Genomic DNA, 23002 nt, shown 5'->3' with positions numbered 1-23002 from the left:
AAGCATACCTTTCTATAAATTGATAAGGATGACTTAATGTTAGTCCAATGCCAACTTGAAGATGTTTTATCCCATTAGTCACTAGAGAAAAGTTGATTTGATGGCAGAGATTGAGCCAATGATTCAGGCAATACGTACAAGATTGTATCAGTGTTTTAGAAGCAGGCTATTTTCTTAGACATAGTTCTAAAAGAAACCTCAACTTCGATGAAGTTCATTGTATAACTGCATGATAACCTTTGTTTAGAAGTCCTCTTTTCTAGGTTGACTACCATAATAGCAAAAAAAAAGAAAAAGAAAAAAAAAGAAGATATATATATAACAACTCCATAAGTTGTCAGTAAAAAGGGAACAACAAATTTGCTTCTATCTCTTGTGACCCACCAAGGTAGTGAAAAATATTAAGTTTAGAGAACTTAATCAACAGATTAAAGTTATAGATCACAAACCTTCAAAATCCTTATCCCTTGGTGTAGTTCAAGAAGGAAGTGGAGTACAAGGTGGATCGATAATGCACCCTTAGATTCATATTATGGAGTGATACATCAATGAGGTCACCCTTAAGATTGTGGATCTTAAGGCGTGCCATGAGATCTTTGGAAATTCATATCTCATGCTCCTCTAGTTTATTAGGAACAATAGCAAGTCAGATTGGTTAAAAATGATAGATTGTATCCTATTTTATGACATCCTATTTATCTTCATATTGTCTTCCTTTATCAATCAAAGACGATGATTAGTGCTAATTCTAGTTTGTACTACTTCGTTTGTGTTAGATGACAATTTATTCATATATATTCATTTGTTTCAGTTGTGGCTGGCCATTCTTATGGTAAGTAGGTTAACCATTTTTCTCGAAGTTTTCTACCTTTTGCTAGGTGATGAAAGTTAACTAGGAGAGCTGTACAGCATGAATTGTTTGAGAGATATTCATTATTGAATCAATCTCATGTGTTGTCATTTTTCATCAGTGTAAGGAGATTAGGTGAGGAGTCAGATGTATGAGCAATGTTGATATGTAGTTCACTATTTCTCATGACCGTCCTTTCATGCACATATTAAGTGCTAGCTGTCGCTTCAATGGGGTAAAAAGAAGAACACTTTGAATTGTTGGAAAAGAAGATCATTAAGGTACCACTACTTGCTCTTCCTAAATTTCAACCACCATTTGAGTTGGAGCATATTTATCCAACTATTCTGCTGTTGTCATTCCTCATTTAGGATGGAAAATTTGTGCTTACCATTTAGAGATGTTGTAGGATGCTTACAAAAACTATCCAACCTATAACAAGTTGATCTTTTCTTATATCATGCAATGAAGCATTGAAAAAACTAATTATTATGAAAGGACACAATTCTTATACAAATCATTAGCTGCTATAGTACCTGTACACTTACTCGAAGCTACAATGAGCTAGATTCATGAGATGGATGCCATACTTTTAATAGTTCAATATGGCGAGCAAGTTTAAGAATGGAGCTAATTAACACTGCTACTACAACTCTATTGGATGATGCAACTGCTACCAATTCACCACGAAGATTACAATGTGCTGCACTTAACATATCTAGACTTCTAAGAGTTGTAGGAAGCTCATTAAAGGGCTGAACTACAAAGTGAATCTATTCTACATCCATCAATAGCTACTGGAAGGCCCATGGAAGGCCAAAACAAGACCATACAATAAGATATAGGTCATGGACATCCACTAAAAAGGCTGTTGTAAGAACCGGTTCAAGTGAACCGGCCAGTTATTAAGCAAACCGAGACAGACAATCCCGCGAACAGACGACGGAATCGCTACCCGAGCGGTCGCCGCGGGAAAGCATATGTTGATTTGGTGGATTTTTTTGCCGTTTTAACTGATTAAACTCATGCAGGAGTGAAAAAGAATAACTTTTCACGTGAGAAATATTTCGTTTCATTCATTCCTATAGAAAAAAAACGCAAAAAGGAAAGGTTCTGTCGAGAGAAACAACTACAACGAAGAAGAAGGAAGAAAGTAAGTTTCCAATTTTATTTCTTTTGACATTTTTCTTCTTATGTGATTTAATCCTAAAAAAAGATACATTATTTTAAAGGGTGATAGAAGAAGAAATTGAAAAAGGAGGTGAAGAAAATTTTGGGGTAAACAAATCAGTGAACTTTCATTTATATCTATAGAAGGGGTAGTTGAATTTAGTTGTTCTTTTATATTCACTTATAAATATTTTATTTTCTCTAACTTACAAAATAATAAGTGATTAACAAATAGGAAGGAAAAATATGGTGGGGAGTGTCTTGATTCAAAGCGAAAGAGAAGAATACATATTGAGGTAATTATAAGTGCATGAGATTTTAAATTTAAGTCATGAATATATCAAATAATAAATTGAATTTAGAAGCATAATGAAGTTTGGGCATAGAATCTACTTATAGAGAAGAAATTTTAAAATTATAGTTAGAGAATTCACGAGTAGTCTGTAAAATTATTAATAAGAAAGTCTTTTATATAGGTAAATATAAAGACTATCTATGTGCATTAAATAACTAGTTCTAGAGAATGAGATCAATTCTAATTAATAATATTTGAGATGTTAATTGTACAAATTGATTATAATTAAACAAGTTAGAGAAATTAAGAGAAGTTTATCACTTAAATTTATTGACGATGTGGTCTTCCTAGGTATAATCAACCATCACTGGAATAAGGAGCAAAAGTAAAACAACGTATTTCTTAAGTTCAAGTTGAGTCTTTATGTCTTTAATTACAGTAATAATATTTGTTTTCTCCTACGTATGATGAATCAAATAGTGTTATTATTTATTTGCTTATTATTAATGTTCTATGAATTAATGCTATATGATTTTTTTTACTAAAGGATATTTGAGCATGCTAAATTTTGAAGACTTAAATTCTATATCATAGAAATGTCATCTATCCTATATTATGATGTATATTATTTAAATCAATATGAAATAATATGGAGATTGCAAATGATATGATTTATATAAAATGATTGCATGTGCATGTTGATTAATGGAGCACACCCCTTATGGTACTGACTGGGGATGTAATGTACCTGTGCACGTAAATGAAAAAAAAGTTATGGAAAAGGAAAAAAAGTAAATGGAAAAGGAGTATCTTCATTGATATTAAATTAGACGGTGGCTCCTGTGAATGTTGTATTATTTATCAAAAAATGAGAAATATATGAATACATATATGATTTATATGACTGATATGATTTATGCATAACATTAAAAGTCTTGAAATGAAATAATATGATTATATGTAGTTATTTTATGATATGAAATGAAAAAGGGATCGTGCATATTGTTTCAATTACCTTGGGTTACTGTAATCTAGAAGCATGTTTTACTCAATAAGCTGTAGCTTACTCTCACTTGTTCTAACATTTTTTAGGTATAATTTAATATAATCAAAATGAATAGAAGAGGCGAAAACATTTACCGTAGGCGAAGCGCTCCAAATGAAAGGTATTTATGAAATTTTGTTTTAAATTTTGATGTTTTAGCGGTTCTTTCAGTTTTGTGATAGGTTTAGATTAGTTGAAATTTAATCTACCGTCCGACCATCTGTTCCTGTCTCGTTAAGTCGAGTCTCCAGGCCGGGTCATGACAGCTGTAGCAGTAACATACATGTTTTAGGATGCTAATTTTAATAATTGATAGTACTGGACAACAAGCATACCGTTACAAGAAAATTATGCTGTAACATGGATAACAAGTGTGTGCCTAGAGATGTCAACCACTTGACTTGGATTTGAGTTTCAAGGGTAGTAGGACACTAGTGCAGAAAAAACTCTCCACAATTTATAGTGTTATGTTTATTGGTCAAAGTTGCACTTTGATGTGTAACTGTTTTTGAAGAGATGTCTACTTTGCAGCACATCGGAGCCTTCGAATCAGAATATGGGTTTATACATGCTTTTGTCAATACTCACTAGGCTATTTGAGCACATTAGATGGATTTCTTGGGAGTGTTATCAGAGACATACAATGAGGATTTATCAACTATTAATTGTAGTTAACCTTTTTTGTTTGATGGTGCCTCTGATTTCATGCTTGAAGACTATCAAAACAGAGAAGGCTGCAAAATTATCTTTACAACATTTTTGGAAGTGTTTTGGGTTGCCTCATAATTGCTTAGTAATTTTTAGAAGGTCATTTGGGGTTTGATAGACACCAACTGAAAACGAAGCACTATTTTTTATCCTCACCCAAATGAGCTGATAAAGGGAATAAATCAGACAATGGTTTGCATGTTGATGATCCACAATTCACGACATCCAAAGACTTGGGATGAAAGTCTTCCCTTCATATAGGTTGCCTTTAATCGCACTTCCCATGTGATATTCAACTTTGAAGTCAGTATTGGAGTTTTGTTTAGGGTACCCACCCTAAAGGCTTTTGATATCAAGTTCTAAGTTGGTGCAGAGAAGAATGTTAATGGTGAAGAGCACGAGCTACGATGAGCACATTGATTTTTGGAAGGAATTTTCATGATTCAACAAGAGTTGAAAGGAAGCCTTAGGAAGTCATATGAGAACTATAAGGCTCTCCATGGAAACACAAGATTGACCACTTTTCAAAAAGATGTTTGATTTGGTTACACTTCAGGAATGACATACTGAACGACAAAGAAATAAGGTCATGCTCATTCATTATGGTACATTTTAGTTTTGCAGAATTTTAGTGAAAATGCGTTTCAGTCAGATCAACCTTTCCACATGAGGCTTTTCTTTGTTATTAATGTAGAGAAACTAATTCAATTTGACATTCCATATTTTCATGATTGGAAGATGAAGATGAACACAAAAGGTTGATTCCTACATTTGAGGATCTCAATATTAGCCTTGGTGACCTATTTTAGATTGACTTTTTTGTAGATATAAAGGCCAACTCGATACAAAATTGGTTCGAGTCTATGATGCACCGACACTCCGCTTAAAGAGGGTATGCAGTGTCGGACACGGACACGCGTTGAACACCGACACGACATTGGAGTGTCGCAATTAAAAAAATTAAAATTAAAATCGGACACGCGTGTCTGGTTATTAAATGAGGTATCGCTAGGTACATGCTCGGTATCGCTAGGTACATGCTCGGTACTGCTCAGTACATGCTCGGTATCGCTAGGTACATGCTCGGTACCGCTCAGTACATGCTCGATATCGCTAGGTACATGCTCGGTACCGCTCAGTACATGCTCGGTAGCGCTCAGTACTGCTAGGTACATGTTCAGTACTGCTAGGTACATGCTTGGTACCACTCGGTATCTTCCCATACAAACAACTTACGAACTTTATAAACAAGCAGAATTTCAAAATTACTCTTACAATAAAATTTTGTTCTGGGGGCGCTGCCGCTGGAAACCCCCGTAGGGGCGCTGCCCCTTGACCCCCCGACATGACCGGGCAAGTTGAACGCCGCCAGGGGGAAGCGCCCCCTTGGACCCCCGGCAGATCGGTATATTGTTGTATTCATGTTGTCTTATTATTGAGATATTTTGATTTCATTTCATATCAATTTAATTTGATGTATTCATATGTATAATTGGTTTGTTAGCAAAATGAGCTCTGCTGCTGGTGCGAGTGGATTAGGTGAATGTTCAAAAGAGCCATCTGTCCACGTCGTGTCTGTGTCCTATATTTTTAAAAATTATTATATATTATATTAAAAAATTATTACATCGTGTCCACGCCGCACCCGTATCCTATATTTTTAAAAAATACCGTGTCTCGTGTCCGTGTCGTGTCGTGTTCATGTCGCCGTGTCCGTGTCGGTGCATCATAGGTTCTAGTTGACCTTCAAGATTTCCAAAAGAGAAACTGCAAGATAGTTTAGATGGCCTTTGAAGGAAGATGGAATTTGGCTCTTCCCGTATTATGTACTATTCACAAGAGTGGTGAAGCCAGATGACGTAGCCGTGATCCAGGCTTATCTACAGAGCCAGCTGACCATTTGACCTGCTGGGTCAAACAGGCTGACGATATTTGTTCCTAAAGAAGTAAGTCTAGTTATTTTTACAGACCACGGATGCAGAAGGGTCATTCAACCCATGTATGTTTGAATTTCATTTGAATTTTATGTTTTTTTTTTATCTTTTTTCTTTGATTTGATAACTTTGTATTTGTCTTTCTTTGCTTTTATGATTAGTAGTATAAATTTAGCAAAAGTTGTTTTAGCTTTTGAGAACTAATGATATCAGGTAGTTATTTTGTATTATAAATAGGGACTTTTGATAATGAGAGCAGCTTGAAATCTTGAAAATTTAGAACTCACATTTTCCTAAATCCTTCTCTTTGCACCATTTCTCTTTTTCTCTATCTCTACTTATCGGCCAACACTAAGAAGCATCAAGCTGACCCTCTCCTTCTTCTATCCCTCTCAATATTCACCGAAATTGTGAGCCAACTAGGTCAGGGAAACCCTCAATATAAAAGATTCCACTCTAGGGAGGTTTGCTCGGTTAAAATTTGATCAAACAGTGAAGTTACTGTTGGTACACAGAAATTGCCGCTATTTGATAGGAAATTCCAGCAACTGAGAAGGAATGAGAATAAACTTTTTTGACTTGTCAACTTCTCTCTTGTATCCCTGCATCTATAACTCTTAGATCATTTAACCTTGAGTCCTTGATTCTTTGTTACTTGATTCCTTAAAACTTGATCAAATGGAAGTTCTTAAAGCAGGCTTGCTTGCTGAGCTTTATTTGTTTTTCAAAAACTTGTTTTTTGTGTGAAAATGAAGTGAAATTTTGTTTAACTTAAATATTTTCAGCGAAAATCAGTCACTATATCCTAGATTCGACAAGTACAAATGTGCCTGCATTTGTGATGGTATCATGTGGTTGGCTTTGGCTTATTACTGCACCTTGAATTTTGAGTGATTCTTTAGTGCAGCCCATGGATACTAAGAGTGAAGAACAATGATTGATGTATATACTTTCCTCTCTCTTGAGCGCCCGCGCGCACGCGCGTGCATATATATATATATATATATATATTTATTTATGTGAGTTCCTGTGAGAATCTGCTCCCACATTGTGTATGTGTATGTATGCATGGTTCATCAAATAATATCCTTAGAGAATTAGGCAATCAGCATATGGTTGAATGCAAAGTTCCAAATTTACATTAATTTTTTATATTATCTCAAGTTGGATTTTGAGTCAACATCATTTTGTTCAGTTACATTTTGCTTGCTTCTATGAAATGAAATCCTTTGAGAATAAGGTAATCAGCATATGGTTGAATTCAAAATTCCAATTTTACTTTAATTTTTTATATTATTTAAACTTCGATTATGAGTCGATATCATTTTGTTCAGTTACATATTGCTAGCTTTGAAATGGAACACATGGATCATGACACATGCATCCATGAATATGGTCGAGCCACTTATTTGTTATGGTAAGCTATGTTGAATTCTTAATGCGTGAATCTAACATGCTTTCCCAGTTTTATCAGTAGAACAAAGTATCACACCTAAAAAAAAAAACAAAAAACAAAACTTTCATACATCTACACATTAAGTTGTTCATGTTTTGTAGAGGCCAATCAATTTATTATTTCATAAACAGCCTAATTTGTTCCAGTGCTTTTATATTCGAACCAGGGACTATTTGGTCTGTAATTTCAAGGCTTCAAGATTAGTAACTCAATATCTCTTGCACACACACACAGACATATATGTATGTGAGTTCCTGTGCTCATCTGCTCCAACGTTGTGTATGTGTATGTATGCATGCTTCATCAAATAAAATCCTTAGAGAATTAAGCAATCAACATATGGTTGAATGCAAAGTTCCATATTTACATTAATTTTTTATATTATCTCAAGTTGGATTTTGAGTCAACATCATGGTGTTTAGTTACATTTTGCTTGCTTCCATGAAATGAAATCCTTTGAGAATAAGGTAATCAGCATATGGTTGAATTCAAAATTCCAATTTTACTTTTATTTTTTTATATTATTTAAACTTGGATTTTGAGTCGACATCATTTTGTTTGCTTTGAAATTGGACACATGGATCACGAAACATGCATCCATGAATTATGAACATGATTGATCCACTTATTTGTTATGGTAAGCTTTATTGAATTCTTAATGCTTGAATTTGATAGGAAATTCTTGAGTTCGCAAGCAATCCTATCGGATTTACTTGAGTTCGCAAGCAAACCTAGTCAATAATTAGTAAAACAGCGAGAAAACGAAAGAATCGAGGCGGAAGAACAAACAAACGATAGCAAAATCTTATAACAATCAATGGGAAACAAGAACAAAGCAAAGATACAAGAGATCCTCAATTCGAGAAGAGGACCGTCTCTTCCAAATCTATAGATAAGATTGTCTAGAGCCCAAGCCTCCATGAAACCCTAATTGCAATCAATCAAAACATGAAACTCCCTAATTCCCTCATCCCCTTTAATGCAAGATCTTTCCTATTTTAATTTCCCTCCCAAATCCTAGTCTCCCCACTCCATTTGAATTTTCAATCAATTGGAATAGTGGGGCCTGCCCCATTAGGCGAGCCAAGCAGAGGATGCGGAAGTCTCCGCCTCCTATAGACCAGCGGCCCCCTTTGGGCCGGCTGGTTCTGGACCGGTTCACAATGAACCGGTCTAACAGAACCTAACATGCTTTCCCAATTTTATCAGTAGAACAAAGTATCACACCTAAAATTAAAAAAAAAAAAAAACTTTCATTCATCTACACATTAAGCTATTCATGTTTTGTAGATGTCAATCAATTTATTATTTCATAAACGGTCAAATTTGTTCCAGTGCTTTTATATTCGAACCAGGGACTATTTGGCCTTTTTTAATTTAATTAAAAAATTCTAATAAATTCATATCGGCTCTTTTCTCAGGAATTATTTCACATAGGTTTTTTTAACATTCTTTTTTTTTTCTTCACCACTTTTCCCCTTCAAATCTGAGAGGTGGCATTTGGTGGTATCTACCCTCTGCCTTTTAAGATTGAGGTTCACGTTAGTGGAAAAGAAAAGAAAGGTGAAGGGCCCACATGGAATTATTTGCTATAAAAGTGTCATACAAAACCTTTCAATAAGGATTGTTTCACTTTTTTAATAAATTTAATTATCTGTATGAAACTTATTAGAGGCTTGAGGACCAATGGAGAAATTTTGATAGTAGAGGGAGCCTATCGTTAACAACTTTAATTTTGAGGATTCTAGATGCCTTTATCCTAAATAAATAATTTCTTTTCTTGGTAGAGTAAAACATGAGAATGTGTGGATTTTTTTTCCTTCTAGATTTTATGAGTCTCTTTTCCATGTACTGTTGTATCAATTGCTATGCTACATAAAGACTATGTTTTCCTTGCTTTTAAAAAAATTTCCTGCCCTTATGATTTGATTCTCTTGCTATCTTTAAATTGGATGAGTTTTGTGTATTATTTTTCCGCAAATTATAAAAATAAGTTGTAAATCATTTCTAGATATCGAGCCCTAGATCTGCGACGGCCACAGATGCAGTTCAACCTGCGAATGCGGTATAACGTGATTGAGAGCATTCGATCTTTTCTAAAGAAGCATAAATTTGTTGAGGTATCTTATTATCTGCTTATTTTTATCTACAAAATGATTTTTACTTGATATCTGGATTATTGAGATTACATTTGATGATGGGCAATGCAATGTTGCCTTAGAGTTTTTGCATGGTTAATGATAGCGAGCTTGCTAGGTGACAGACTTATAGAATATCATTAATTATTAAATACCGAGATTAACTATCTGAAGTTTTTATCAAGTATATTTAGGGTTTTGAAGAGGAATTCCTCAACATTAATAATGTTGCACTTAATAAATATTTTACTCTTTTAAGTAATGTTTAAGCTAGATAAGTTGATTCACTTTTAGGAGAAAGTGAATTTAAAGAATTTTTTTAATGGTTTGATGATGATGACATCCAACTATGGAAAGTTTATCAGAGAATGAACCAGAGATCGACGGCCACTTTATTTTTGATCTATTATTTGCATTTGATTTATTTACGTATCTTTTCCGTTTTTACCCTCACTTGAGGGAGTAGGTTTATTTGACCCTAGGGGGTACTTTTGTCTTTAGAAATGTTATTATATTGTTGCTATTTATAGCCCCTTTCCCTCCTTTGAGAGGACTATGATGATAATAAAAAAAAATTTCAGCACTTGTGTTCATGGAGAGTTGTGAGAGTGGAAGTCCCTAGGTCGGGCAAAGTATTACCCATCAGCTGCAGGAAGCTTCCGAGCTCATGGCTACCTCCTCCACCAACTTATTCTTCTTCTTTCCCTAGCCGCCACCCCCCCTCCACGGCCGAAATCCCACACCAAAACCCTAGGCCAACTCTACCCTCCCCTCTTCTCCCTTGGCCGAACCGAAATCCCACACCAAAACCCTAGGCCAACTCTACCCTCCCCTCTTCTCCCTTGGCCGAACCCCATCCTAAACCCTAGGCCAACCCCCACCTACCTGTCGGCCATCCATCTCTCTCATCCAGCTGCCGCCCACCCCACATCCCCTTCTAGCCGCCTGCCCCTTCAATTCCCCACTTGGCTTCAAAGTTTCAACCTAACGATCACTACTTCCCTAATTCATCTCCTAGTAAATTTGGAAAGTCAATTAAATTCAAATTTGAGCCTATTTAAATTTGAATTTCCTTTCCAAAATTAGAATGAGTTATATTAGGAAGGATCCTCCAGTCAATCCAATTTGAATTTGAATTAAAATCAGGAAGAGATTTGCATTAAATCTCTTTCCTAATTAAATTTACTAAGATTGGAAATCCCTCCGTATATTTAGCTCTTTTCCAAGTTGGGCCTCAATCAAATCCCCCCATTCAAGGGGCCGGCTCCCTCCCTCGTCCCCTTTCCCCTTTTATTTCTTTTCTTAATTGTTTCACTCCATCAATTTCTCCAAATAAATCTCATATTTGGAGATTTGATATAAATCTTATTTCCTCATTTAAGAATCCTTTATTGGAAACTCTATTAAAGTGCCAACCCATCTCCCCAATCAATGCTAGCCCACCCCCCCTCTCTTGCCTCTTTCTCCCCTCTTCTAAAATTACTAACTTCTGTCCCAAATCTCCCATGATAAGAGGCCTATTTTCTTCCTCCTAGCATCAATTACTACATGTCAACCTCACAAGACTGTTGTCCTGCATTCAAGAATCAGTCAACTTATTGTTCAGAAATTCCAGCATCTAGTAGCTTGCTGTCCTGCTGTCCAGAACATTTGAGTTGGCTGTCCAGATGTCCAACACGCCTTCACTTGCTATCCCGCCATCCAGAACACACTACTTTGCTGTCCATACTTGTGAGAAGGCTTCGTATTGATGTCCTTCCTTCAGAAGCAACCCTACATCGTCGCCGTTGTTCGTATCTCCTACTCTTGGTTACACTCTCTTCCTTCCTCGAACCTTTTAATCCTGAAGATCTATCCGCACAGTCCAAATTAAGAGTGTAAGTGAAAGGATTACCATATTGACTATTCTAATTGTTAAAATAGGGATTCCTTTTGAAAACCCTACATTCGCATGGTGTAATTTGATATGATTGTCTTATGATTCTAATATTTTATTGTGTAATTGATTGCCTAAGCTTAACCACCAATTTGTTGGCTTAAAACTTTGCTAAGAAACACGTGAAGTTAATTAATTGCAAAGCTCTATTCTTGTTTGTGTAATTTTTCAATCGATTGCATTTGCTAATACATATAGTCCTACATCATTTGATGTGCATTTCCCTTGTATGTGATTTAGGGTGAATCGAGATTCTTCTAACTTGTCCTATTGGATCAAAGAATGAGAAGCTAAGTCAAGGGACTTTTTTGGGAAGTAATAGATGAGGATTTGCACATTTGAGAACTCTCTAAGACGAAATAACAATTTAAAGAACAAATTGAAATAGGTCCTCGATGTATCCTTGAATTGAAAGGGAGAGGAAAGGGAAAACAAGGCTCTTGTACACAACTTAGAATGATCCTTAAATACAACTTGGATCAATTGGTGAGCATAGCCGAAACTCACCAAATTGCTTTCAATAATCTAATCATCATATCCTAGGTTTGAATTCTATATACAGAATAAAATCACAAGGATCAAATTTCTTTTATTGTCACATTCAAATAAACTAAAAAAAGAAGGATAAATACATAAAAAACTAAGCAAATTTAGGGTCATTCACAACATGATTGTGTTAACTCTTCTTGTCATCCTTCTTGTCAGATTTGTCTTTTTATGGTTGATTTTTGACAATTGAATTAGGCTGCGCCAACACTAAAAACACTATATTGCTGAGATAGATCCCATCTAATCAATTTTTAACAACACCTACTATTGCATTATTATTATTATTATTATTTTGACATTTTAAACTAAATATCTTAGAAGTGATTTCTTGATAGCTTGAGACTCCAATCTTGTCTAAATCCACACCTGAAGGTGCTCGAGATTATCTAGTGCCATCTCGTGTTCAGGTAAATCTCTGTCTATCTTATGTGGTTATAATAATTTGTCAATCATTTTCTTATTGTTGTCAATCATTTTCTTATTGTTGTTTTTTTTAAATCTCATGTTAAAAAGTGGTTGTGTGTTTATCCTAGCGACAACTTGAAGTTTACAGGTTGATAATAGATTATAAATATTTCTTCATGAAATTATTTAAATGAGTAGCATTTAGTTGTGAATTTTTTAATCAATGTTGTGATTTGCATTGTTTTGGTAGGGTAGTTGAGAACACACATGCTGCTCATATAGGATGTTTTTATATTATTGACGAAAGCATTACACCATTTTGGGTGTCTCTTTATGTTTTTGTTTATATCTTCAAGCTTATCCAACCAAATATATATTTTTTTACTTTAGAAATATTATGCTAATTACTCCTCTATTACAAGTTTTGAACATTTCTTTCTCTTAGTTTTTTTTTTTTAATCATTGCTCTTGAAGCCAGGAATGTTTTATGCACTACCTCAAAGCCCACAATTGTTTAAACAAATGTGCATGATCGGGGGATTCAAGAGATATTTTCAAATAGCAAGGTAATTGCATTGTACATCAGCTTGTTTAAATTACATGCACTTCTTACTCCATTTCATAGTTTTGTCTTCAAAATAATTAGTAAGGGAATAGATGGTATGCAAATTCTTGTTTGCTTATGTCCTGTTTGACATCATTTTTTATTTTTTTTATTTTTTGATTTTAATTTAATTTATTTCTTTTCTAAATTTAAATATAAACTTGTTTGTTATTCCTTTTTATTATTTTTAAAAACAAGTTTTCACTCTCTCTTAAATACAAGCTTCCAAAATCTAAAAGATGCATCTTGGCATACCTTGAGCCCTACCAAAGACATGAGCTTGATTGTTATCTTCTTAATATTCCAGCTACACACCATCTTGTTTGGCTTCCTTTACGTCGTTGACACCATTAACATAGCGAAGGACACTCTAATCACCACTTGAAGTGCAGAGGCTCGTCGCTAGGAAATATAATAGGCAACTGGTGAAGGAGACCTTGACTAAGCCGATCAACCTGTTTTTCATCATCTTATGTTGGCTTACGTGTCTTCGGCCATTTAGTTTTCATCATCTCATCACTAAATTTCGTGCTTTGGATCTTTCAACTAGATCATCTAGTTTCTATGACCTTGGCGAATTAGTAAGCCCAAGGAGCTCATTCTTGTGTAATTCATGATTGGGTTCTGCGCAGGGTTGGTAAAAAACATGTTTTGAAAACTGTAAGTACTCCTAGAACTTATTGATTGTTTTTCAAAGCCATTTAATTAATTTTTAAAAATAAAAATAAAATTACTTTACATATTTTATTCTCTTTTTTCATATTAAAAAAAAAAGAAATAATAAATGATGCCAAGCAGTGCCTTTAATGATGCTATTTTTTAAATCCTTTTTCCCGATAGTATATGTGGATTTAAGGATGCATTTAAAGTAGAATGATTGAAGATCACTTACTTATGTATGCTAATTGCATGCATGTAAAGAGGGATTCGGAAAGATATCTTCTTTATTCCCCTTTAGATGACTATTGGAGCTAAGATGTTGCTCGTTCAATGAACTTGCTCTTTTTGCTGGAATTAAAACTGCTGTTGTAGACAAGATTTTTGGAATTTTGAGAAAAATATCAATTTTGTTTTTTAAATAATAAATAAGACCAATGATGTATGTAGAATACATTCAATGGATCAATAAAATTCGTATGTCCTCTCAAACTTGTGTGCTAGTTGGATGTGAAATTTTCAAGTGTCTTATTGACGACAATTGTCATGGAGAAGCCTTTTTTCCCCCTTGAATCATCTTAAGGCTTGTTTGTCTTTCTTTGCTCTTTTTTTATTTGTTGTTTTTCTTATGTGATTAAGATTTTGTTAAATCTGTTACAATCTTGTTTTCCTTGTGCTATGAGTTCTATTGATTTTTATTTTAATTTCATATTTCTTGCAAAATTTATGTTTTAGACTGTCATTAATTTACTTCCGGTGTGAGTTTACATGTTTTTTGATCTACCAAAAAAAAAGATGATGTTTTGGTTTTATCTAGAGTTGGACTGCTCTTTTGTGTGTTCTCTTATGCATCCCATCCTAAATTTATATTAGGATAACTCTAGACCCTAAGACTTCCTACATCAATTAGTTTACTGTATTAGTTGTCAGAGAAGGTTTATCAGCCTTTTCAGTCACCTGCACTGCGACCATTGACCTAGCTGAAACGGGCCCATTGTTTGGCTATGTTTTAAATTGCTCCAATATAGTCAGCTTGATCGAAAAGTTTGGTCACAACTCGATGTTCAGGCAGGTTTAATAACCCAATCCTTTTTTTTTTTTTTTTCTATTGAACTTTGAAATGATAAAAAGCCAAACTATTCAAATATCTAGTATGATTGAGTGTCTAGACAATTAAATAGTAGTTAAAAAAATATTGCTCATTAACTAATTAAAATTTGTAATTGGAATAGAATTACTGTCCTAGTAATTTTGTCCTTTACATATCTATTTAACATTGCTTGCTTTGTTTTCTTTGTGCTATTCTGGTTTCAAAGTCTAGGAGGATGTAGGGCATGATCTTTGCTCACGGCAATGCTGCCTTTCATAAAACAGCCTCCTCAAACTTGAACCGGTCAATGTGTTGCACCATTTATTTGACTTATCACTACAATTTCTTCTGCTTCATCCCTTCCTTTCTATGTTACCTTGGGATAGCAATTGCAGAAAAGAACTGGGTAGATCATTCAAATCAAGCTCTGCTGACCTCTCTTATAAAGGAATTTCATTTCATCTCGATAACTGTCACGCTTCCACTCTTGCTCCTACTATAGTCGCTTCCTTTCCTTTCCTCTTTCGATTGCGCAAAGCTTCTGCCTACACAATTTATATGTGCATGCTAAGATGAACGAGTGGTAATGTGGAAAGATAAGGGCAAGTTGACTGCTTTAGAGACCAAGTTATATCTTGGAAAGGGTGCTACAGAATATATTGAGATGTTTTGACACTTCAACCATACCAAAAAATTGGAAGCACCAATTAGATGGGAGTTAGAGGCTTGCATGGGAAAGTATTAGCGGTCAGAATGTTCTTCAAAGAAGTTTTGGTTCAACTAGGATTAGCATTAAATGCATCTCCTCGCAAAATGAATGGTGAATATGGATACAACAAGCTGACCCTCTAACAAGTTGGATTAGGTTGCTGAAGATAATTGTGATGATAGCTGTCGTAATTTTGTTATTGTGACTTCCATTGCCTGTGTTGTCCATTCTGGCACAATGTATCGAGGATTCAAGCTGAAAGACTCAGTTGAGCTGTTAGCGGTGGCTCTGTTTATTAGTGTTGGCTTCTGACTTAAGTGGTGCAAAATGGCAGTCATATGGTGAATCGTGTATTAGTGAAGCTCTTAATACCATTGTTTTAATCGAATCAATCTTAACTTTGATCAACCCAACATCAGTTATAAATGGCCTATAATGCACTAGATCTAATCTGCATCCTGCTAACAAGACTTCGGTTTTGATTTTTGACTTGTCTCTGCAACTTAGCGTTACTTGGCAGCATTGGCTTTATCTGAACTATTTGGGTTGGGCAGGTATGATTTTATAACTTAAAGAAAATGTTGAGGCAGCAATTAGATCTGTAGCCTTGCATGGGAAAAGTTAAGAACAATCGAACCCTTTGCATCTTTTACGGAGATTGGGATTCACCTTTATTGTTTTAACAGCAAAAAATGGATTTCTTTAGAAAGCATGGGTATTCCATAGGAATATTGCTACAACTAATGGTTCTTTTTTATGCAGATGCTTTCGAGATGAGGACCTTAGAGCTGATAGGCAACCCGAGTTTACACAACTTGACATGGAGCTCTCATTCACAACATTAGAAGACATCTTAAAACTTAATGAAGATCTGATAAGACATGTCTATTCTTGTTGTAGTTTTTTCTTCTCTCTGAAGTTTCATTATTTATTGTTGCCTTAAATATAATTCTTCATTGCAAACCTTGTTTTGACAGGTTTTTCATGAGATGATTGGAATAGAACTTCCAAACCCTTTCCCAAGGATAACTTATGTGGAGGCTATGAATCTGTATGGGACTGATCGGCCAGACCTCCGGTTTAGCCTTGAACTAAAAACTGTGAGTTCCAAATTGTGCATCTGACCTTTCTGATGGTAGTTTCTGTGTGATTTTTTATGGTAAAAGCTGTTAGTTTGTTTGGTAGGGAAAATTACTTTCTTCAGAGGAGTTTTCTGTTAAATATTTTGATTGTAATGAGCTTTAGTAGTGTGAGTGATAGAGGCAGAGGAAGACAGATTTTTCATGAGATGATCGCTCTTATTTTAATAGCATGTGAATATTGACATGAGAATCGCATTGCAAACATATGAAGAATGATTTAATTAACTTACACAAAGTATTATGATGATGATAATGATGCAATGTTAAGAGAGTGTGACAATATAAAATTCAATCTAAAAATAACACTATAATGATGGTACAGAATCTCATATCTTTCAAATCATCATAATCATGTAAATCAAGTGAAGAGACCGACACAACTCCATTCTACAAATAGAAGGTTGTACTTTAATTTAGATTATAGGCAAGTGTGCCTAAGACAAAGCTTAGAAACACAAGGAAAACCTTCCAAGACTTTTGCGATGAATAAGGCTTTGACTAATAATACATATAAAAAATATTTAGGAGTGATTGCAAATAGTACAAGAGTAATCAACAAAACAAACTAAAGAGATTGAGAGAGAAAGTTGTGATTTGACTCTAGGAGTGATGATGGGGATGAACACATAATTTTATCTCTAAGATGATGCAACTTTTTAGCATAAATTCTTTTCCAATATTTTGTTCTTTTATTTTGAGTGAAATGATCTATCTTTTAAGCATTAGAATATCTAACATATATAGGTGATGAATGGAGATCAAAACCAACCCAAAACTTCAATTTTTTCCCATGAATTTTTTCCCAAATTACCAATTTACTTCAAAATATGGTTTAGATTCCAAAATATCCATTCAAGTATTCGTGTATTATATTTATTTAATTTAGCTTCCTATATATAATTGATTAAACATGGTTCCTTAGGGATTGGATTAGGATGATTTTTGTATGGCGGAGGGACTAAACAAAAATCAATTTTGTATCACAATTTCTATATAAGAGATCATTTTAGATCAATTTTGTGCAGTTAATGAACTAAATTAGAGAAATGTGATACTCGGGAATTATGTTTGCCATATATGAATAGCCATGTAGCACCGATACTCCATTTTACGAGGCATGTTGTATCAGACACGTGTCGGATACGGATACGCCTCCAATACGGTCGGATACGTGTCATGTCCAATTAAAATAGAATTTAAATTTGACATGACACACATATCGGATACGCGTGTCCTTTTAAAAAACGAAAAAAATGATGGATTTGCTTGCTTTGCCCAATTCATTTCCGCTACCCGCTCGATATGCCCATTCATTTTCGCGCCTTACTCATTTCACGAGCTAGGGTTTCTCCACACGCTTCTTCGTTGTAGTCGAAGGAGTGGCTCAACGACGCGAGCATTGAAGGCGACGAGACCCTCCTTTGTCGACGGAGCGGCTCGACGACGCAAGCATTGAAACCGACGGGTACGGGAAGTTTCTTTTTCTTCGTCTTCCTTTATGTAGAAAATTTTTTGAGAGCTTTTATATTTCTGTAGAGATTTTTTTAAGTTTTATGTATCTCTCTCATTTCTGAAAACCAAAGATTAGTTCACTTCCACATGAAAATACAAAGAGGAACAATATTTAATGTACTCTCTTCTCATGTTTGAAAACAAAAAATTAGTTCACTTCCATATGAAAATACAGGGAGGAATAGTATTTAATATAATGCTCTCTCATCATTTCTGAAAACCAAATATTAGTTCACTTTCACGTGAAAATGCAGAGAGGAACAATATTTAATAAACTACTCTCTTCTCATTTCTGAAAACCAAAGATTAATTTACTTCCACATGAAAAATGCAGAGAGGAACAAGATTTAATGAACTGCTCTCTTCTCATTTCTGAAAATCGAAGATTAGCTCACTTCCATATAAAAATGCGGACATGAATAATATTTAATGAACTGCTCTCTTCTCATTTCTGAAAATCAAAGATTAGTTCACTTCCACATGAAAATACAGAGAGGAACAATATTTAATGAACTGCTTTCTTCTCATTTTTGAAAACCAAAAGATTAATTCACTTCCATATGAATTTGGTTCATGTTTCAAATTCATGTGGTTTAATGTTATAGAGATGACATTCACATATTACTACGCCTAGATGCAACAAATTGAACTTGATTGTTTTGATAAAAAATTGTAGTTTCAAATATCCAATGACTCCCTTTTTTGGAGTTCTAACTATTGAACATATATTTTGTGTTGATCCTTCGTAGGATAATGAGCTCTAGTGGTGGAGGAATTGAGAATATTAGAAATTGCTAATCTTTCACTTGATAAGCCTGCATTAGAAGCTATGATATTTATTGAAGATGATATAGAAGTTCAAAGACAAACCACTGAAGAAGCTAGTCCTATCAATCCTTCTATTGAATAGTTGAAACTTCATTTGCTAGACAATTTATGTTTTTGTTTTTGTTTTTGTTGTTGTACTAGACATTTAGTACTTACTTTAATTTTGATATTATAAGCTACAATGCTACAAATGATGTTGCTTTCATTTTTTTGTCATTTCAAATATTACGTTTTGATTACTTTCCTTATTTTTATGTATGATTTATATATTATAATGCCATATACGCGCCGTACCCTTTATCATTTATTTTAAAGAATTGACGTGTCCCGTATCTGTATCATGTCGTATCCGTGTCGCTGTATCCGTATCGGTGCAACATAGATGAATAGTCAGGGGTTATTAATAAATTAAAAATTTTATTTTATTCGTAATTGAATGATTTTATTAGCTTAATATATGGTTTTCTATATGAAAATTTATGTAAACAAATCAATGAATTAAATGAAATAGCAATCAACCTCAAATTCTTTTGCTAAAAATAATGATTATAATCGAATAGTTAACATTAAATGTTAATCATATTTATTGGATTAAATAGAAACTTTAGGCTCAAATAAACATACTAAAAATGAGTCTAAATTATATAATTATAATTTAAGCATGTGACCACTTTGATAAGATATTTACACATAATTATTTTATTGATAATCAATCTAAAAATTGGAAATCAAGGCAATTAAAAATTTAAAAATTATGAAATATTTTTGTAATATTAATAAGTATAGTGTTAAATCAATTATTTTTATTTGTATTTATCTTCTTCGAGTGTTAAATCAACCTTTCCTATGGGAATAAACACTCCCCAAATAATTTGAGTTCTTAAAGGGTCAAATCGCCTATGGGTGCCATGGCTCTCACAAATCCAAATTAGTTAATTCTTCTTGGTCTTTTTGGCCTTCCTTGTGTTGAACCTTAGTGAGGACGAGTCTGAAATAACTTTTGAAAATTAATTCTTCTTGCACCAGTTATGACCATTTTGGCCATGATAAAGAGAATGGGTGTAAAAAGCAAACCTTAATTCTTGGCAAGTTAGTCTAAATTAGTTAAACAAAAAGAAACAATAATAAATCCTCATTTAATCCCGATAGTAAAAATTTTTACAATATCATATTTGTCGCATTATTGATGCCATTCTTATGGGAAACTTTTTTCATATAAGAGCTTGAATTGACATTAATGTCCTATATTGAAGGGAGTAGCTAGAGAGGGAGTTGAAGGTAAACTCGAATTATGGAGGTCAATCTTAGAGTCTAAAGGTTTTCGCTTGAGTGGATCTAAAACAAAATATATGGAGTGTAATTTTAGTAGTAATAGACCTAGTGAGGGGATTGTGACTTTGGGCGATCAAGTCATTAATAAGAGTACACATTTTAGATATCTTGGATCTATTGTTCAGAGTGATGGTGAAATAGATGGAGATATTATCAGCAGAATTCAAGTTGGATGGTTGAAGTGGAGGAATGCATCAGGCTTGTTATGTGATAGAAATGTACCCCCTTAAACTTAAGGGAAAATTCTATAAGATTGTAGTGAGGCCTGCAATGCTTTATGGTGCCGAATGTTGGCCATTAAAAGAGAAGCATAATACTAAGTTAAGTGTTGTTGTTGTATTGATGGGAGTAGCATTAATTTTATTTTAGAAAAAAGCCATTGATTAGAACTTTTTCTGGGAAATGCAGGTTACAGACATTTTTGTAGGGTGTAATTTTCAAGTTTTTGTGGAATCTGTAACAAATGGTGAGGTTATCAAAGCAATATGCGTGCCTTCAGGTGCGGAAAAATTTTCGAACACAGCTCTTAGAAAGGGTAATATATATAATGAGGCAACAAAGGCTGGAGCTAAAGGTTTGCCTTTCCTCAAGGTCCTTGATAATGGTATATGCATTACCTTCTGCTAGTTGATTTCATGTTATTACTACCATTGTGCTTTAAGTTTTTGCTGGTTTCTTAGTATTGTTGGTTATTCTTTTCTGCTGATATTATATAGGAGAGCTTGATGGCATTCCTGCTTTGGTTTCAAGTCTCGAACCTGTAAAAAAGGAGCAATTGATGAGACTTCTTTCAGCAAAGGCTGGAGATCTAATTCTGTTTGCGGTGGGCCACCAAGCAGCTGTGAACAAAATCCTTGACAGGCTCAGATTGTTTGTAGCCAATGAGTTGGGGTTGATTGATACTGTATGTCTTTGAATTTGAACATTCCATTCATTATGCTAATTTGTTAACTAAAATGCTTGATTTTCACTTACGTACCTTGATCCATAATACTTGGTAAAATTTTCTATTGATGATAAATAATTCAACAAAATTAACTATTTAGTTGAACGTATGTAATGCCCTTTCTAAATTAAAATTCTTCTGGTTCTGTTTTTTTTTTAAAGAATCTGTTAATATGCATGCAAGACTGTAAGTAAGTCCCTGTGTTTCAATATTTAATGGTGTGTCCTGAATACAAACTATCATGCTAACCAGATGCTTATTGTTTGTACTTATAAATGAATTTCTTGGAACTAAAATAGTATTTATGAAAGCTAGTGGCTAAGAATATCCATTGGTACTTATTTTGTTAATTGTTGGTAAGAATCTAATGAAGGTATACAAAGAAAGTGGATAAAATGTTTTGTAGAATTCCAATTGAAGCAGATTTGTCATTTGTTTACTGATTGATATACCGTAACTAACAACACTGCAATTATTATATTATTTTTTCTTCCGTTGAAACTAAAGTCCTTCGAAGAAGATTGAAAATGTACCATTTTTTAGTGTTTGGTAGGGGTCGGCTAAAAATAAGACAAAGGTAAAATATGTTAAAACGGTAGTCAATTTTTTTTAAAAAAAAAATCTTCGTTAGGCGTTGTGTGGAGCTGGAACTTATATTTAGAATTTTCATATATATTTACTGTGCATTAATTCTCCTTTTTGCTAGCTCTCCCATTCGATTCTTTGGGTTGTGGACTTTCCAATGTTTGAATGGAACTCTGCGGAACAAAGACTCGAGGTCAATTGCTCATCTTTATATTATGTTTTCTTTTTTGATAAATGTAAATCCTTTATGCTTGCTGATGAACGTAATGGACCATCTATGAGTTTTGTATAATGAGTGGTATGTACTGCTATCATTACCTGGAAGTTATGCCCTTAATAATTCAAAGATCTTACTGGGTTGTGGATAGACTCTATTAGGGGCTTATGAATATCAGTAGTTTCTTTTATTGGTTACGTGTACCTGTTGATGTGTTGTATATGGTATGGTTCCTGAAGCAACATCTTTTCTAGTTTTAGTAATTAATTGATGCATCCAGGGCTTTTCATGTGAAATTGAATAACTTTATACTTGATTTGCATGCGGGAAATGTTTTTAAAAGAGCATTTTGATTTCCATCGTTGCAATCTTAGTAATGACGAATAATAAAATACTAGCTAGTGAGTTTCTTTTTAATTGATTCATTTCTTTGGAAACTATTTTGGAGCAACGTGTTACAGAGAATATAGAAAGGGAATTAACAATAAATTTAATAAAACTGTATCAAGTCCTATATGCGAGATTTTGAAAACCAAATTTCGTGAGAGAAAGATGATTTGTTTGATGAATGTGTGGTAAAACTAGAAAAAGAGATAGAATATTGTATTATAGAGACATTGGGAGTTGCATCATTTGAAGTAAGGTAGTTGGAAAGAGAATTAACTGGTTTGTGCAGGTGCAACTTAGAGTAGAAGAAGTAGAGTGTTGATAGCTGTCCCCACTCACGCAACCGGTCACTCCCAAACGGCGCAACTGAACGGTCACTCTTTCGTTTCCTCAAAATTGCACACAAGAGCGGTTGAAGGATTCATTCGACTCTCACGCACGTAGGAACTACTTGCTTGCCCCTCTCGTTTGTCTCCCTCAGTCTCATGCAGACATAACTGAAGACTC

The 23002-nt window shown here is 34.1% G+C and overlaps 1 protein-coding gene across 24 annotated transcripts in view; it reads left to right on the top strand.

The window, feature by feature from the left end:
- Positions 1–23002, top strand: part of LOC110105413 (aspartate--tRNA ligase, chloroplastic/mitochondrial) — a 41933-nt gene that overhangs the window by 5465 nt on the left and 13466 nt on the right. For 22 of the 24 annotated variants that reach the window (XR_003702090.1, XR_003702081.1, XR_003702087.1 and 19 more), the window contains exons 4-11: positions 9470–9578; positions 12417–12488; positions 12961–13052; positions 16309–16429; positions 16524–16646; positions 20769–20964; positions 21077–21264; positions 22013–22084. Coding sequence is in view for 7 of the 24 variants with exons in the window: in XM_020834920.2 (XP_020690579.1) it covers positions 9470–9578; positions 12417–12488; positions 12961–13052; positions 16309–16429; positions 16524–16646; positions 20769–20964; positions 21077–21264; positions 22013–22084 (973 nt within the window). In the remaining 17 variants the exon portion in view is untranslated. The remainder of the gene's footprint in view (positions 1–9469; positions 9579–12416; positions 12489–12960; positions 13053–16308; positions 16430–16523; positions 16647–20768; positions 20965–21076; positions 21265–22012; positions 22085–23002) is intronic. The other 2 variants (XR_003702095.1, XR_003702096.1) reach the window with 2 other exon arrangements.

Source organism: Dendrobium catenatum, unplaced genomic scaffold (genome assembly GCF_001605985.2).
Source record: "Dendrobium catenatum unplaced genomic scaffold, ASM160598v2 fragScaff_scaffold_1122, whole genome shotgun sequence".
NCBI classification, from domain to species: domain Eukaryota; kingdom Viridiplantae; phylum Streptophyta; class Magnoliopsida; order Asparagales; family Orchidaceae; genus Dendrobium; species Dendrobium catenatum.
The sequence above is the reverse complement of the archived record's forward strand: the minus strand, read 5'-3'. Positions and strand labels throughout refer to the sequence as shown.